The 18,141-nt window shown below is 38.9% G+C and overlaps 1 protein-coding gene across 3 annotated transcripts in view; it reads right to left on the bottom strand.

The window, feature by feature from the left end:
* The window catches only part of LOC132381179 (receptor-type tyrosine-protein phosphatase R-like), a 76,455-nt gene that overhangs the window by 24,613 nt on the left and 33,701 nt on the right, over positions 1-18,141 (bottom strand). For all 3 annotated transcript variants that reach the window (XM_059950472.1, XM_059950473.1, XM_059950471.1), the window contains one exon: positions 1,350-1,533. In XM_059950472.1, coding sequence (XP_059806455.1) covers positions 1,350-1,533 — 184 coding nt within the window. The remainder of the gene's footprint in view (positions 1-1,349; positions 1,534-18,141) is intronic.

Raw genomic sequence — 18,141 nt, 5'->3', positions numbered from 1 at the left:
AGTTGATCCAATCTTCAACTGTTTTATCATGTGTGTTGAGGTCGATGCCTGCCAGCTTCATATCACACTACCCAATGTAAACTTCAATATATAGTCTGGTCAGTTTGAAGTCAGTGGGGAGGAAGGTTCTGGAGGGAATTCCAAAAGGAGGTTCTACCAGCATTTGGATGGACATAGTTTGATTAGGAGGAATCAGCATTCATATTTGATGAATCTTTTAGAGTTATTTGACAAGGTAACCAAAAGGGTAGATGGGAGTAGGTTCTGTGGATCTTGTCTATTTGGAATACAGCAAGGCCTTCAGCAAAGTCCTGTAAAGCAGTCTGGTCTGGAAGGTTGAGTGCCTTCGAATCCAGGGAAAGCTAGGTAGGTGGGTTCAAAATTGGCTCCAAGGTGAGAAGCAGAGGGTGGAAGTTGAATGGGAGACCGCTTCACTGAGCACCGATACTCCGTCTGCCAGTAAAGGTGGGATATCCCGATGGCCACTGACTTTAATGTCACTTCTCATTCTCACTCTGACATGTCAGTCCATGACCTCCCCCACTGTCACGATGAGGCCACACTCAGGTTGGAGGAGCAACACCTTATGTTCCATCTGGGTAGACTCCAACCTAATGGCATGAACATTGATTTCTCAAAATTCTGGTAATGCCCCCTCTCCTACACCATTCCTCTTTCCCTTATCCCTCTCTCACCTTATCTCCTTGCCAGCCCGTCACCTCCCTCTGGTTCTCCCTCTTATCTATCTTCCATGGCCTTCTGTCCTCTCCTATCAGATTCCCCCATCTCCAGCCCTGTATCACTTTCACCAATCAACTTCCCAGCTCTTTACTTCACCTCTCCCCTTCTCCCACTTTCACCCATCACCTTGCTTTTCTTCCTCCCCTCTCCCCACCTTCTAACCGACTCCTCATTTTTTTTCCTCTCCAGTCCTGATAAAGGGTCTTGGCCCAAATCATCAACTGTACTCTTTTCCACAGATGCTGCCTGACCTGCTGAGTTCCTCCAGCAATTTGTGTGTGTTGCTTGGATTTCCAGCATCTGCAGATTTCCTTTGGGTTGTGATCAGGCCAATGTAATATAAGTTACATGTTTAAAACACTCGTTCTCTATTCACAAACAACACATTCAACATTGCCATTCAGTTTGCTTCACTGAATTATTAAGACTTATGCCTACTTAGAATTATTCATAACTGTTTGAGCAAATGATACTTCACACAATACAACAAAGAAGACAATTAAGTTATCATATATTGTTGAATTTCCAGTTGTCTTGGAAAATGTTCTAGCAATGTCACAACTGTTACTTAAATTTTAGATGCAGCTAGTAACTTGAAAACCGGTTACCGAGAATTCAGCTTCCAGGGTTTCTGAATTATTTGTAGCTTCCTCTAGTTGTTCCTTGTTTAGCAGAAAGCCGGTGGTTTGAAGGTATTGCAGAGTAATTTCCCGAGGAGTAGAGATTGACTTGATGGGTTCAATATTTCCCAAGGCACTTACATCCAGGGTAAGGGAGACGTTCGAACCTCTTCTAAATATTATCCAAAAAGCAACAAAAAAATATCAGTTTGTGGAAAATGAACGCAATTTTATGCATTTGTGATTCACAGCTTGCATATAAAAGTTGTTTTGCACATTTTATTTTGCACTGGTAATCTATCAAAAATTTAGCTAGGATACTGCCTAGATGTACATAGGGTTTGTCTGTCATCAGATTTGCATGTAGTAATGCATTTGACATGCAGTGAGCATTTTTATATGCACTGAATTGCTTGATAGAATTTACAACACAAGATAAAGGTAAAAGCACAACCTGCCACAATTTGGCAAAAAGACTTGAATTAAAAGATCCTGATTGGACACCAACATTTTGCTCACTGATTCATTACTCTGCACTTCATCTCTTTCCACAGCTGTCACAAATAATGGCTGTAGCATTGTTTCTCTGTTTTGTGGACCTCAGTGCAATGTACTAAGATCAATAGCCCTTCTTGAGCTGTGAACTCACAGTGGTTTGGTATTTTTTGATATGGGGACCCACTGGCGTTCACCACTGTTGTGCCCAGCACATAGAAGAGCAGCTTGTGTCTCCCTGTTACACTCCTGACATCTATGTTCTCTCGCCTCCATGTTTGTCTTTTATGCTGTTGTAATGTGGCTATGTTAGTGATGAGTCTCCGCCTGAAACATTGACTGTTTATTCCTCTCCATAGAAGCTGCCTAGCCTGCTGAGTTCCTTTAGCTTTTTGTGTGTTGCCTGTGGCTGCCTTGGGAGTTTAATTTAAAATTGGCTTTTCTTTTCCCCAGCAGATAATGTGGAATGACAGCAGCAGTAAACTGGAGATTTTTGCCGTAGGTGAAAGTGCAGGAATAATCATTTTACTTAATTCAGGGTAAAAACAAACTCAGTATTTTTGTTTAGTTGGCATTTCATTATATTTCCATTATGTTTGTTCAGGTCACCAATTGAGTGGTCGTTCTACACACAATACCTATTCATTGACCAAAAAAGGATGGAATCTGATTTCCAGACTTAGGTTAACTGATGAGTCACACTATGAAGTAAAAGGAACAGGATCCTGAAGACGCACACACAATGTTTCAGGAACAGCTTCTTCCCCTCTGCAATCAGATTTCTGAATGGACAGAAAGCCCATGTACACTGCCTCACTGATATTTTACTCACTTTTTGCACTATTTATTTGATTTAATGCTTCATATTGTAATTTATAGTTCTTTTATTATTATGCATGCAATGTACTGCTGCCATAAAACAACAGTGATATTGGATTTGATTAAGATTATTATTCACTGAAAATTCATTTTGTCTTTTGCTCAATTTTTTTGTTCAAACTCTGATGAAGTTATGCTATAAATAAATCCTTAAGGAAATTAACTTTGTCATTTAGAATTGTTCAGTTCCTGAGTTATACTGCATAATTGGAGTAAATTCCAAAACCTTAAAATGAACCAATTTTTTTTCATTTTGTATTACATATATCTGGACAAAAACTATAAATTCTTTCCATCCAATCAGAATTTGGTGAACTTGTTAGTGAAGCCAAACACCTTTGTGCATCTAAGGAAGAATTACAGACCTAATGAAAATTTCTTCTTTATATTTCTGCATTCTCCTTCTCAGCTTGCACTAATGTTTTATATTTATTTTCTCATGTAAGTTATGTGTATTTACATTAATTTATGTTAATTCATGTCTATCATATTTTCATGCCATTTAGATCTGGGTATGTATAAGTATGGCAATAAATTTCAACTTAAACCTGAAAGATTAGATGCCAGACCTGAAATTTTAACTTTCTCTTCCCACAAATTCTGCCTGACCTGCCAAATGTTTCAGGTATTTTCTACTTTCATTTCAGATTTCCAGGATTTTCAAAACTCCTTTTGCTTCAAAGAGTCTATTTTTCAGTTTGCATCCATGCCTGTTTTCGTTTCCACAGTGCATGCTGGCTGACCTTTTGTTGATACTAGCATTTTCTACTTCAATATTTTGCTCTTTCCTTTGATCTCCAGTATTCACCCATGGCAACTGAATTCTCAATTTGAAAGTGTTCCATCCTCTGCCTGATACTTGTCAATGTGCAATAAATAAGCACTCCCATTCTTTATGGTGTTCTAAGTTTGCTTTGGCATTAAGGGTTATGAAGATCTCTTGGATTTGTTTGCAAATGGAATGTCACAACATGTGTGCCTGGTGTCTGTAATCTTATCTCAACTGTTAACAGGAAATAAAATAGCACTTGAGGAACTGAGAAGAACTAGGTGATATATACAATATAGAATGAGAAGTACTTTGAAACAAGCAAGTAACAAATCATACAATGCAGGAATCCAACCTCACCTTCTTTGTAAATATGTTTTGTTTTTCTGAAGGTCCCCTCTTCTCATTTACTGGTTTAGACTAAGTCATCTTAACTGTACAAGCTGAGTGAACATGTTATTTGCTGCTGCTGATATTGACATTCCAGATGCAACAATCCTGTTGCGACATTGCATTAACAGACAACGTCGAAGGGTTCTTTACAACCCTCTGGGAGAAATTGTACTTACAATGTCATACAGGGTAAGGAATGCTTATTCATTGTCCAGTGTTGAGTAACAGAGTAGAACCACTTGTGACATTAACCGTCAAATTGCTGAAGGTGAATAATGAATATTCCAACTTAGCTCTTTTTACATTACAACTTATAAAGGGGATAGAGGTGCTGCAAATTGGGTTTGATCTTATCTTTACATTTTTCAACCCCAGAGCAGCATTTGGAGATAGATTAGTTCATAAATTTGGCTCATATTCCTGCATCCAGATTTGCTCTTTCCTGATAAACTTATGAATTCATGGCATTCTTGATTCCACACGAACCCACTCTAAAACTAAATCATTCAGCAATTGTCTCTAAGTGGTCCATATTATAGTTTTGGTCCTGCATCAAGATTCTGCCATTTCATCACTGCTGTGAAACAGATCCCTGATGCCTCAGTGTCTGGTTGGATGCAGACCTCTGATCTAAAATTGGAATGCTCTAGCTCCACCACTTTGCTTATGAATTAGATCTTGGAATCAGAAGTACTTTCCAGTAAGAGGAAAATACTTCATTCAGACACTTCAGAATTGTACATAGGGATTCGTAGGACCAGCTGATGTGAAATCTATAGCTCTCTCTTCAGAAGGCAAACAACGATTAAAGCTATTACCCTGTGTTGTAGGTTTTATTGAAAAACCATTACATTTCAAAGTAAGTGTATAATTTTTTTGTTTCCTCTTGCTGCACCTCAGGAAGTGAGATGCTAACAATAACAAGAACACAGCTATTTATCCATGCACTAAACTCTGCATTAACATGATCTGTTCACCCTCCGTCTGCATTGTACACTGACAAACTGCTGGTAATTTCACAAACTTTGCTATTTTATTTTTAGTTACCTAAAGTGGCTAAACATGTATAGTTCTGCAATTATTATTCTCCACTTCTGAGCACAGAAAGTTACTTTCCTTTTCACATCTACAGTATAGTAGAGGGTCAAAATAGTTACATTGTAACCACTGTCAGTTGAGATGAACGATTTCAACCTGAACTGTTGACTGCCTAACCCATTGAGTTCCACCAGCAACCTAATTCTACATCTATAATCTCTTGAGTCTCTATATTCAACCTACCAGACTTTAGAGAACTAACTGCTTGTCACCCAGGTCCTAGGAAACTCAAGTTTGACTCAGATCTTCCAGGCTGTCTGCCCATAGCTAATGGAAATCTATTAATATGAATTTGAATGTGATTGATATTATTGAACCTGCACTACAATGTTTTTAGGAATGCGTAGGGTAATTTTCGTGGAACTAGCACTTAGATGCAATCACAAAGTAGGCATACCCACACGTCTACTTTCTTAGAAGTTTAGGAAGTAGGCCTGCTAACAAATACTCAAACAAGCTTCTGCAGATTGCAGGAGGCTCAGAAGATGCTGTACACAATTGAGGAAAGTTTCAAAGGGAAGTAGACAGACTTTGCGTGAACAAAGTTGTGACAGCTCAGTCTGAGGAGCGTGAGATCATTCACACTGAATCCCAGTGAAGTTAGAATGGTTTGTAGCTGTGAATGGCTGACTTAGGTACTAACGCACATAAATCAGCAACCAGTCACAAAGAGGCAAAAAAAGTTCTTGGTATTGGTTTTCAAATGAAGGATTGCAGAATTTAAAAGGGAAGAATTCTGTTTGAATTTTGCAATGCTTTGATTAGATCCTATATGGAAAACTCAGTTTAAGCTCATAGTTCAGAATGTATCAACAATGGAGAAGATACCGAGCCTGTTCTATAGAATGATACCATCATTTTAGTTTAAATGATCAAGTTAAGAATACATTTCACAAACAAAATGAAAATGGAGAAAGTAGGACACGCTTAGCAGATTAGACAGATTAAATGGAACCCTTTTAAAACCAATGCATGCACTTGGTTTGATTTTCTTTTGATTTAAAACAGGGGTTTCCAACTTGGGGATTATTAAGGGATTGGACATGCTAGAGACAGGAAACACATCCCCGATGTTGGGGGAGTCCAGAACCAGAGGCCACAGTTTAAGAATAAAGGGTAAGTCATTTAAAATAGAGTTGAGGAAAAACTTTTTCACCCAGAGAGTTGTGGATCTGTGGAATGCTCTGCCCCAGAAGGCAGTGGAGGCCAATTCTCTGGATGCTCAAGAAAGAGTTAGATAGAGCTCTTAAAGGTAGTGGAGTCAAGGGATATGGGGAGAAGGCAGGAACGGGGTACTGATTGTGGATGATCAGCCATGATCACAGTGAATGGAGGTGCTGGCTCGAAGGGCCAAATGGCCTACTCCTGCACCTATTGTCTATTGGACTCCACGGATCTCTTGGTTAATGGTTCAGTGATTCAATAGTTCAATTGTTGAATGGTTCAATTTAATGTCAGAGTATGTATCTAGTATACAACCTGAGATCCTTACTCTTCACAGACATCCATGAAACACAAAGAACAAAGAACAAGAAAATGTTAGAACCCCAAAGCCACCCTCCCCCTTACTACACACAAGCAGAAGCAAAGCATCGGCCCTACTCCCTCCTCCCCACTGTTCCAGCAGAAAGCATCAGCCTCCCCACACCCACCAACAAAGGCCAGCACCCAAAGACCATGAGCTATAGTCCTTCAAAAATTACTATCCATCTCATCACCTTGACATAAAAATAAAGTCAAAGAATAAAATCAAGAAGGTCTTTAGTAGAAATCTGGAACTCTAACCCTGAAAACTGCCAATGCTAGAACAAATAACACTTTTAAAACTCAGACGATTATGTTTGGTGAAGGTTTTGCGAATCATCAGTGAAAGGCAGCTTAAACAGATAAAGTAATGGTTGGCTGTGATGCCTCAAGGAAGTGAATGTCCTGAAACAGAAACTGCTGGATCTGAAGAGAGATCATCTGACCAGCTGAGTGCTTCCCACATTTTCCAAATTTATTTCAGATTTCCAGCATTTCCAATTTATTAATTTATAGATGAGTTACCTTCCCCTTTTACTATAAAATACTTCCATTCAATCAATAGGAAATAAGATTTAAAAGTGAAGAGTGTCTATATTTAAACCAGATAACATTGGGCCTTAAACTTCTACAGTATATGTTGAATATTGCTGTATTGCTAATGCTGAGGTTGTTAGTGCTCAAGTGTCAATGCAAAGCTGCCAGCAAGCTCCGATATCTTTAAACATGCATTTCACCAAGTAACACCTTGTGTTGCTTGTGCATAAACACCAGAAATACCCTGCAGACTGCCAAGTTCAACAAGGCATCAGCAGATGAGAAATCTGTGTCGACTGGTTCTCAAGACTGGGCTACTGTATGCATTGTGAACAGTAAAGTTTTTTTGTTAGTCTGAGCAAAATCTCTCAGTTATTCCTTTCAGAGATAATCGTTTTGATCCTATTTGAATTCAATCATGCAATTATGCATTTGGTGAAGCTTGCTTATTCAATAAGATTCCTTTTATTGGCTTTTGTGATGTTATAGTGACTCTGCTTTTCAAATACAAAACCAAATGTCCTCATCACAGTAGACTATTGCTTAACATGTGTTTCCAATGCTTGACAGCTTATTATATATATATATATATATAAAATCACCAAACTACTCAGCAAAAACAGAGGTGCCATGAAAGTATAGGCGTAATGGAGACAGAACATATTAAGGCAGGGTGGGAGTCAGACTTCTTGGATTTAAATCAAAATGGGAAACATGGGCCTTGAAAGTTTAGGAGCGATGCAGGAAATAGAGCCCTTGTGTGTTGAAAGCCAATGAGAAATGTGGGGATCCTGTGAGTTCAGTGTTGGCAGTGGGGACCTCATGGGTTCAGGAAAAGGTTGAGAAGCATAAGCCCAGTGGGTTTAAAAGCAGCACAGGAGACATTGGTTAAGGGCAACAGAGGGAGAGTGATAGTGTGGAAGATGGAGCCCCTTGGGTTAGGGGCAACACAAGACAGGAGTCAAAAGATTTAGTGTTTGTATAGGAGAGCAAGGATAAGCAGCAGTTGAACATGAAAGCAGTCAACAATTGGGATTGACTGGGGATGGGGTGAGCTGTGAAGGAGGTGGGAGAAGGGGATCAGGAATAGGACTAGGGTAAAAGTAGGGAAGGAGATGAGGGACAAGTGGACCTAAGGAAAGTGAGGCAGAGGGAAGGGATAAGAATGGTGAGGAAGTGAAAATGGAGAGAGGTAGCTGAGAAAAAGACTGTGGGCTTATTTTCTGTCTGTATCCACATGTGAATGGTCAGTGCACCCTGGAGTGGGTTCACATGTATGTGGTAAGTCTGTGCAGCAGAGCCCGGTCTCCACCTGACTTGGACTTTGTTCCATTGAGTCAAGTCCTCGCTTTGCAATGTTATCTCATAGCTGGCTTACAACAGCCACTCAACCTAGAAGTGGTAAAATGAAAGTGGGGCAGCTTTCAATGCAACCACCTTGTCCTTTAAAACTGAGGCTGAGAGGGGGAGGAAAATAGATGTTTTACCTTACAATGATTTTCTAATCTCCCACACTCTCATCATGGCCCTTTACCCATAAAGTTCCACTACATTAAGGGGGAGTCACGATTCTTTTATAGTGACAGACTTTAGCTTTGTGTCCTCATTTTATTGATCAGTCTTTCAATGTCAGCACACAACATGGAGATATAACCCAACTTTTGACATTGGTGTCAATAATAAAATGCATAAGTAATCATTTGACATATAAAATAGGGTACTTTGCAAGAATCTTAGGCATATACATACATATCTAGGGTGCCTAAGACTTTTGCACAGTACTGTATATTGGTTAAAATAGTAAGGTGGTTGAGAAACAAAAATAAGCTTTGCATTTGCTTAGTGTTATTTGGTTACTGGAAGGATGTAATATACAGTATTGTGCTGAAGAAATGCAATAAATATGTGCCTGAGACTTCTGCACAGTACTGTAAATAAATAAAATGAATACTCATCCTCAACTATGATGCAGGATATTATATTCATGTTGTTCAAATTATACCAAAGAATTTATTTTCTATATTATAACAAATAACTTCACTGAAAACCGCATAACATGAAATATTTCTAGTATCCATTACAATCTGTTTTTTCATCTCTGTCATTCTGCCATGATCTTTCTTTATCTCTTTACTGCTTATATCCACTCCATTCACCTATTTATTATTCCCACCATTTGGCCCTCTGCCTATATGAGAACACATCTTCCTTTTTTATAACTATTTCCCTCTACTGTGTCCCTTATATTCTTCTTTTCTCACAATTTTTTGAATAATTTTCCGACCTAGTTGTTTATATTTGAAATTTCAGTAATGAGACTTTGTTTCCAGTTTAATGTGGAAAAAGAAGACTCTATCCCGTACTTATTTCTAGTGAATGAAGACTAATTCATTTGCTGCGATTTTTCTAATATATAACTTGATAGCTGCTGCCTCAAATCTGACCCAGGCTATTTTTAATCAAAACAGAATTAAACACCAAATATTCAGGATCTAAAAAGCTGTGGTTTTATCTACCAGAGATAATATTCACATTCTGCTTTCCTGTGCTATAAATCAAATTTGGTTTTGAATTTCTTCAAATCAAATTATTTTAACTTGAAAATCAGAGACAATTGCTTTGAATTTAATTAGTTGCCACCAGTCATGTAATGCAATAAGCTTTGCACTTTGTGATCTGACCAATAATCTTTCACAACTTAATTGCTGAAGAATTATGTGGTTGGCCTCAACTATGGAGGAGCTAATTAAGTTAGGTAGCTGAATGTGTGTGTTTAGTTCATATGGAAATTATTAAGTTGTCTCCTTCGTATACTATATTTTGCCTCTATATATTGCAATTTGTGAATATTTTCCAAGTAATTCTGTAGTCTTCTAGTTCCGTCAAAGATATAAATACAGTAATATGTACTGATGTAGCACTGTTACCCTGTCAACAAGCTTTTCATTCAAGAAATGCCTTTTTGAATGCATTGGTTGTTCATCCGACAAATATAACTGCATTTCACAGGAAGTGTGATAGCTACAAGGAACAGGGTGCCAGAGGGTGTGTCCGGACAGATGCAAAGTAATGTTTAAGAGGCATGTGGAACTGTACTTCTATAGGAAGGGGAAGAGGCCTAAAATAGGCAAATGGGATTAGCATAGATAAGGCATCATGACCAGCATGGGCAAGCTGGGCACAACAGGCCCACTTCTGTGCTGTGCTTACAGCTTTATGATCAAAATGTTGCCAAATCATTTACTTTAAAGTAAATTATACTGAGAACACTGCTTGAAACCACCATTTGAAATTTATGCAGATGTTTTGATTTTGTACAATTATAATTTTTTAACTGCTTCGTGTGTGTCAACCTGCTTCTCTTTATCTTGGTTTTCACAAAAAAATTTTGCTTCCCATTCTTCAGGTCAAACTTAAAGTCCTCATACATGTCTAAATAGCCTTGTGAACTTCTGTTACCATTCATTACAATACTATGGGGGTAAAATTACCATATCAAGTGATGTTTATATATTTTCCAACTTATGGACAATATTGATTTAAGGACATCTTAAACAATGAATCCCATTTGTTATAGTAAAGGCAAAATGCTGTTTGGCTTCCAAGTTGCTTTCTCTATATGCTGTTTGGCTTCCAAGTTGCTTTCTCTATATCATGATTCATGTGCTAAAACATTCAGGTTCCTTTGAAAACTCAGGTCTTCCAACCAGTGTGAATAACACCATTTTTTTCACTTGATTCACCTTTTATGTGTAGCTTTCCAAAGGACTTTCTACTCTGCTTGCAACACACACTACCATCCAGCTTTGATTCATCAGCAAACTTGGATATATCATCCTTCGTCCCCTCACCCAAAACATTCATCTAAATTGGAATGCAGGGCTTCAGTGCCAATCCCTACAATGCCCAGTCACCACTGTCTCTCAACTTGAACGTGGCCCTTCATTCGGAGTTCTCGCTATCTCTCTCTCTTCCTCCATTTCTCTCTCTCCCTCTCTCTGTCATGAGCTAAATTATCTAGAGTCATTAAGTCCTTGTGCTTTCTTCTTAACTTTGTCAAGTTTATTTTGACTGGCAGGGGTTTTTACCCTACTAAGATTATTTAAAACAGACTCCCAATTAGAGCTTCTTGTGGGGTCCTTGTATGTTCTGAGAATGATTCACCTCACAGTATCGCTCAGGCTATGTCCACACTAGACCGGATAATTTTTAAAACACCGGTTTTGTGTAAAAACGACAGGCGTCCACACTAGGCATTTTTACAAATACCTCTGTCCACATTAAAACGGATATTTGGGAGAATCTCCTTCTACCGGGCATGCGCAGGACAGAAAACAAGCAAAGAGGAAATGGTAAACTTGGCGCACATTTGTCCAGTTACAGACCAGAAAAACATAAAAAGAAAGTCCCAAACGAAAGACTTGATGCAAGTTTGTCCAGTTACAGACCAGAAAAACATAAAAAGAAAGTCCCAAACGAAAGACTTGATGCATGTTTGTCCAGTTACAGATTAGGAAAACATAAAAAGAAATTCCCAAACGGAAGACTTGGTGCGCGTTTGTCCAGAAACATTTCCTACAGCCATATTCTCTTCACCGAAGAAAGGGATGACAGCTACAACTAAATGCAATAAGGCTTGTTACTGGGCAAAAGTGAAATTTGCTGTTACCTCACTTGTTTGCCTTTACTTTTGCCATGTCTTTCTGTATTATTTTGCTGTATTTAACATGTGCAATAAAATGAGTTACTGGGCAAAAGTGACAATTGCATCTATTGAATGTTTGCACAAGCAATACATTATAATAAAGCACCTTGTTAAATGTATAAAACATGTCTTCATCAGTGCTACCTTGTGTTTCCATACAATGTTACATTAGGCTGTTACACATCTATTGTCAGATATTATTGTGGTGTTGGAGGTTGCATTCAAGAAAACAATGAAATGCCACGCTACCACCAACATTTGTTCTGGCACGTCATGACAGCAGTTTTAAAGGTAGCCGGTTACCCTGTACACACTACATTGGATATTAGGTGTTTTCAGATTTATTCACTTTGGAGAGCAATTCTGAAAATCTTTTCTTGGGGGAGGAAAACATCATTTCAGTGTGGACAGAGGGTCAAAACGAAGAGAAAAAGCTTTGGTTATGGATTTATCTGGTGTAGTGTGGATGTAGTCTCAGTCAAGCCATTGAAATTCTTTTGGAATTCTGTTGAATGGGAGTCTATCATCCCTCTGCATCTGTATTCAGTCGTCTGTCAGTGCACACTGTGACAGAAGGACTCTGCCCACTAAGTGGATCCAGTGAAGGTTTAACAGCGGTTTTGACATTGCTTGCCTGGAGGTGAGGGTGCTTTCTAGTTTCACTACTTGTCCTGAGGCTGCTTTCCAAGTTTCTCAAGTCCATGTTCTGAGATTCTCTAGGAACCTGGGTTCAAGGTCATTAAGGTTTCCTGAGTTTACCATGGCTTTCCAGGCTTCCGAGGATTATTCCAAGGGTTATTCCTTTTTCCTGAGTTTGATTATAGCTCATTGTGGGGGCCATTGGGTGTTTCAAAAATGATTCAGCTTGAGGTGTCGCTCAGTCAAGCCACTAATGTTTTTCTGGAACTCTAATGACTAAACTTTTGTTTCTGTCTCAACTTGAGAGTCTGTCATTCCCCTGCACCTGGGTTCAGTTGTTTGTCAGTGTACGGAGTGACACTTTCACTCACAGACATGACCTAATGTGAAATCACAAGGGTGAATGCACTCAAGAATTTTCTAAGATTGGGGATTCAAGAATTGGAAGGCACAGGTTTAAGGTGAGAGGAGAAAGATTTAAGAAGAAATTACACTGGCAGCATTTTACACAAATGATAGTATCTATGTGGAATCAGCTGCCAGAGGAAGTGGTTGATGCAGATATAATAACAACTTTTGAAAGACATTTGGACGGATACATGAACTAGAAAGACAACACTGCTTAATTGCACCCATGTGACCAATTAACCTACTAACCCATACATGTGGGAGGAAACCAGAGCACCCGGAGGAAACCCATGCAATCACAAGGAGAACATACAAACTCCTTACACGCAGTGGCTGAATTGAACACGTTTTGCTGGCATTGTAATAGTGTTCAGCTTATTGCTACACTACCTTGCCGCCCACTGAATTCTCATGATCCTTAGCTATTAATTGTATACAATATACAGATGTTTGTTAGCACATTTCGATACACGTGGGGTGCCATACCCACTGATGCAGAACAGTAACAATCTTGTCAGCTCCACCTTGGTTTGGGTCTGGAACACTGCATTGTGAAGGGAAATCCTGCAAAAGGTAGTGGATCTGGCCCACTACATCATGCATGAAACCCTCCCAACCACTGAGCACATCTACAAATTTTGTAAATGAAATGTTACCGTAGGAAAGCAGCATCCATTATCAAAGATCCTCACCACCCAGGCAATGTTTTCTTCTCACTGCTGCCATCAGGTAGAAGGTACAGGAGCCTCAGGACTCACACCACCAGATTCAAGAACAGTTACTACCCCTCAATCATCAGGCTCTTGAACAAAAGTGGATAACTATACACATTTAAGGACTCTGTTATCTTGTTACTTCATACTCATTGTTTATTGCTATTTATTTATATCTGCATTTGCATAGTTTGTCCCTGCTTACAGGTGCTGTTTTATAGATTTTCTAAGTATGCCCGCAGATAAAGAATCTCTGGGTTGTATGTGGTGACATGGACGTACTCTGTTAATAATTTTTACTTTGAACTTTTGCGTGGAGAGACAATCCATGATTTGTTGCATTTGAATAGTTTCTGAGGTGAAAGAAATGTGGGTTGGTTGGCTGATGTAAATTCTACATTGTGTGTAGGTGAATGAAAGATTTAGGAAAAGTTGACATGATTGTGGGGGAAAAAATTGGAATTAACAGAGGATTACTGTAAAAATAGTTGGTGATCGGTATGGACTGAGTGGGTCAATGAGCCTGTTCTTCTGCTGTGTCCCTCTCACTACAGCTCTGTGAAATAATCATAATCAGTTTGTGAAATAATCATAAAAGAAGGATCCACACTTCCTTGGTGAGATAAGAATGAACTCTATTAAGTTTAATCACTATAAAATTCAGAATAATACCTTAGTCTATAAAGTACATAGACCCAAAGCAAACTAGCATTTTCAAGTAACCCGGTGTTTGCTTGTATTTTTCTTAGCACAGGCTGTCCAAGCAGTGCTTCATAGAAATACTATTTCCTTTGTCCTACTTCACACCAGGACAACTGAGAATTCTCAATATTTGGGACGTAAATAAATCCTACTAGTTATTGCTGACACCTTCACTTGGGATACTCCCTTTTGAAATTGCTAAAGCAAGATAATTTCATTCTATCTGTGGAAGAGATACAATAACCATTACCTCATAAATGTCATCTTCTTTTTGAACCCATCTTGTGTATAAGTACTTCCAAAACTTTAATGAATAATTCCAAACCTTCAAAAGTTCAGCTGTGGCTTCAAAGTTAAATGTTGAAGTATGACAGGAAATCAAAATCATGGTATACAAATGTAGGAAATGAAAACAAAACTTCTATCGGTTTGAAATTCTCAGCATGCTCAAAATCCCTGCATTTCTCCACTTCTAAGCTCTTGTGCATCACTAACTTCTGAGCCTTGCCATTGACCATCAATTACCAAAGAGCTTGTGCATGCATGTTGCTAAGGTTCATCAATAAATATTGACTCTATGAACTAAATAAGAACATTAGAGATAGGAGCAGTAAGAGGTCTCACAGCTTGTGAACCTATTGAGTCATTTAAGATTATGGTTAATCTGATCTTGATATCAACTCTACTTTCCTCCTTGACTGCCAAGACTCCCACTACAGTCTGTGAGAGTGAAAGAAACAGAAATGAGAAAAGGCTATTCAGTCTCACTAGTCTGCTCTGTTATACAACCAGATTATGGCTGGTCGTTTATCTCAGTGCCACCTTCTCGCACTAACCTCATGTTTTGTGATTTCCTTACAATATAAAATCATACTGATCTCAGATTTGAATATATTCAAGTTAGGAATTTCCAAAAATTCACCATCTTCTGGCTGAAGAAAGAATGTTCTTGTTATCCCTTCCCTCGATGGATGGACTTCTTAGTTCCTATGGTGACCTAGGCTTTGAGACTGCTAGGAGAAGCATTAGCTCTGCACCCATCCTGTCAGTCTCAAACTTTGCCTTAGAATTTAATATACACAATTTCCAAAGCTCCAAAGCCTCCAATGCTTTCTGCTATAGATTCTAAAATCTCTGTCCTGAACAATCACTCTTCCTGAGACTTTGAATCTCAGTTCTATTTTCCACTACAAGGCAAGTCATTTCAGTATCTATCCTATCAAACCGCTTCAGAGCATTATATGTTTCAATATAATTATTTCTCATTCTTCCAAACTCCATTAATTATTATCTCAATTTGCTGAGTCATCTTATGATAAATCAATCTACTTTGAACTTCTAATCTAAGCACATCCTCCTCAAGTATTGATATCAACATTGTACACATTATTCTAGGTGCAGTCACTGTGCTTCATATTCTGTAGATGCTCAGTGGAGATGTTCTGGTAAGATGGTCGAGTGCTGTACTGGAGTGCCAGGGATGGCGTGACGCAGTGACCAAGCTGGAGCTGGTGCTACCCCCAGTGTTTGCTCAGCAGAAGACAAGCTGGAAAAACACAAAATGCTGGCAGAACCCAGCAGGCCAGACGGCATCTATGGGAGGAGGTAGTGACGACGTTATGGGCCGAAACCCTTCATCAGGAGAACCCTCTGCCAGCATTTTGTGTTTTTATTTATTTCCAGCATCTGCAGATTCTCTCGTGTTGCCTTAGAAGACAAGCTGTATTGTGTTTGACTGCAGACTGCTGCAACTTTCATGGACTCAGGGACTTGGACTGTATTTTACTAATAAGTGTTTGCTATCTTAAATGTACTCTATGTGCCCACTGCTTTGTATGACTGTTGGAACTGTGTTTCGCACCTTGGCTCCAGAGTAATGCTGTTTTGTTTGGCGCATTCATGGGTATTTGTATTTGGTTGAATGACAATTAATCTTGAATTATAATACTTACTGGTTGTATCATGATCTGGTAAGAAAACACTAATACTCAGAAATGGAAATGTTACATTAAGTGCTGGATACAGCACAGTTATCCCCATCATTGAGCATATTTACATGGAGCACTGCCACAAGAGAATAGCATCCATTATCAAAGACCCCCATCATCCAGACCACACCTACGATTAGGCAGGAGAAACATGAGCCTCCAGTCCCACATCACCAGCTTCAGGACCAGCTATTACCCTATGTCTATCAGGCTCCTGGACTAATTTGTACTGATTCTATGACGTACAGACTCAACTGCAGGGTCTCCTTATAAGTCATGCTTCGTAGATGTCTTCTTTTGCATATTGGCATTTGTCAGTCTTTGCTTATGGATCGATTTTTATAAAATTTTATTGTATTTATTTTTTCCTGTAAATATCTGCAAAAATAGGTAGTAAGTATACTGTAACGTATCTTGATGATACTTCGATGATAAATTTACTTTGAATTTTGAATGTTCTATTTACCTTCCCAATTAATCATGGTACCTGCATGCTAACCTAGCATTTCATGTAAGAGAGCATCTAGATTCCTCTGCAGGGAGGCATTCAGTAGTCTTTGTCCATCTAAACAATATTCACCTTAATGATTCGATTCATAAATATGAATAATTTGACATTTTCCAACATTAAGCTCTACCTTCCAAATTTGCTCCCAGCCACTTATTTACATTACTTCATAGACTGCATCGAGTCCCTCTCACAACTTACTTTCTACATGTTTTTGTTACTTCAACAGATTTGACTTCAGAGTAGTCACAAATGTGCATGACAGATACAATAGTTGGTGATGGTGATAGGAATTAGGTACCGGCAGAGAAGTTGGATATAAAGTTTTGGTGAGGGGTGACAAGCTAAGGATTCAGACCAATTTCTGACCCACAAGTCTCTGGTGAATTTATAGACAAGTGTAAGGTTATTAAATTTTATAGGACGGATGGGAAATTAACAAGAAGAAATGTTGAAAGAACTCATATGATTCTGTGATGAGATGAATCAATCTCACATGCAAGTTATAAATAATCAAGATAGCATCTCTGGCTCCCTGCAGACCACACTATTTACTCCTCATCAATCTGAAAATGACCCATTTCTTAGACATGTCCGCTTCATATTGAGCCTCATAAGAACATTGCAGTTTTCATTCTGAGAATCATTGTATCATCTAGACATATAGAACAATAACAGGCCCACTGCTTGCATCCAGGTCTGGCAATTCAAATGTGCACAGAAAGCTAAACTGCTGTAGAGAGGACTGAACTCTTGCCAATAAATCACTGTCACAGCCACTCCACTGCTGCTAGTGACTACATGAGGAGCTGCCTAAAGAAGTTAACGTATAATATCAAATGACCCAGGATTTGGGCCATGCCATCTTCTTGCAGCTATCATTGGGCAGGAGATACAGAAGTCTACATGTACAAACAAGCTGGATGAACTGAGCAGGTTGAGCACCATCCGTTGAAAAGAGCAGTCAACGTTTCGGGCCGGGACCCTTCGTCAGGACTTGGCCCGAAACCTTGACAGCTCCTTGCAACGGATGCTGCTTGACCTGCTGAGTTCATCCAGCTTGTTTGTATGTGTTGACTTGACCACAGCACCTGCAGCGTACTTTGTGGTTAGATATAGAAGCCTATATCCCCACACCAAACTGTTCAAGAAGAGCTAATTCCCTTCAACCACTGGTTTTTGAACCAAATGACATAACCCTAATCACTACAGTTGAGCCACACCATGACCACTTTGCACAAAAATGTACTTCGCTTTCTTCTTTTTCTAATTGTGTACTTCCTTGTTAAAATGTGTATAATTAATATTTATGTTTTCCTTGTGAGCACTGCATATATGATGCTATGTGCCTGTGTTTCATTCCATCTGTACGTATACAAACTCATGCAGATGACAATAAACTCACCTCAACTTGAGTCTGCA

The sequence above is a fragment of the Hypanus sabinus genome, chromosome 25 (assembly GCF_030144855.1).
Source record: "Hypanus sabinus isolate sHypSab1 chromosome 25, sHypSab1.hap1, whole genome shotgun sequence".
Taxonomy (NCBI): domain Eukaryota; kingdom Metazoa; phylum Chordata; class Chondrichthyes; order Myliobatiformes; family Dasyatidae; genus Hypanus; species Hypanus sabinus.
Note: the sequence above shows the minus strand (reverse complement) of the source record. Positions and strands in the feature narration are given on the sequence as shown.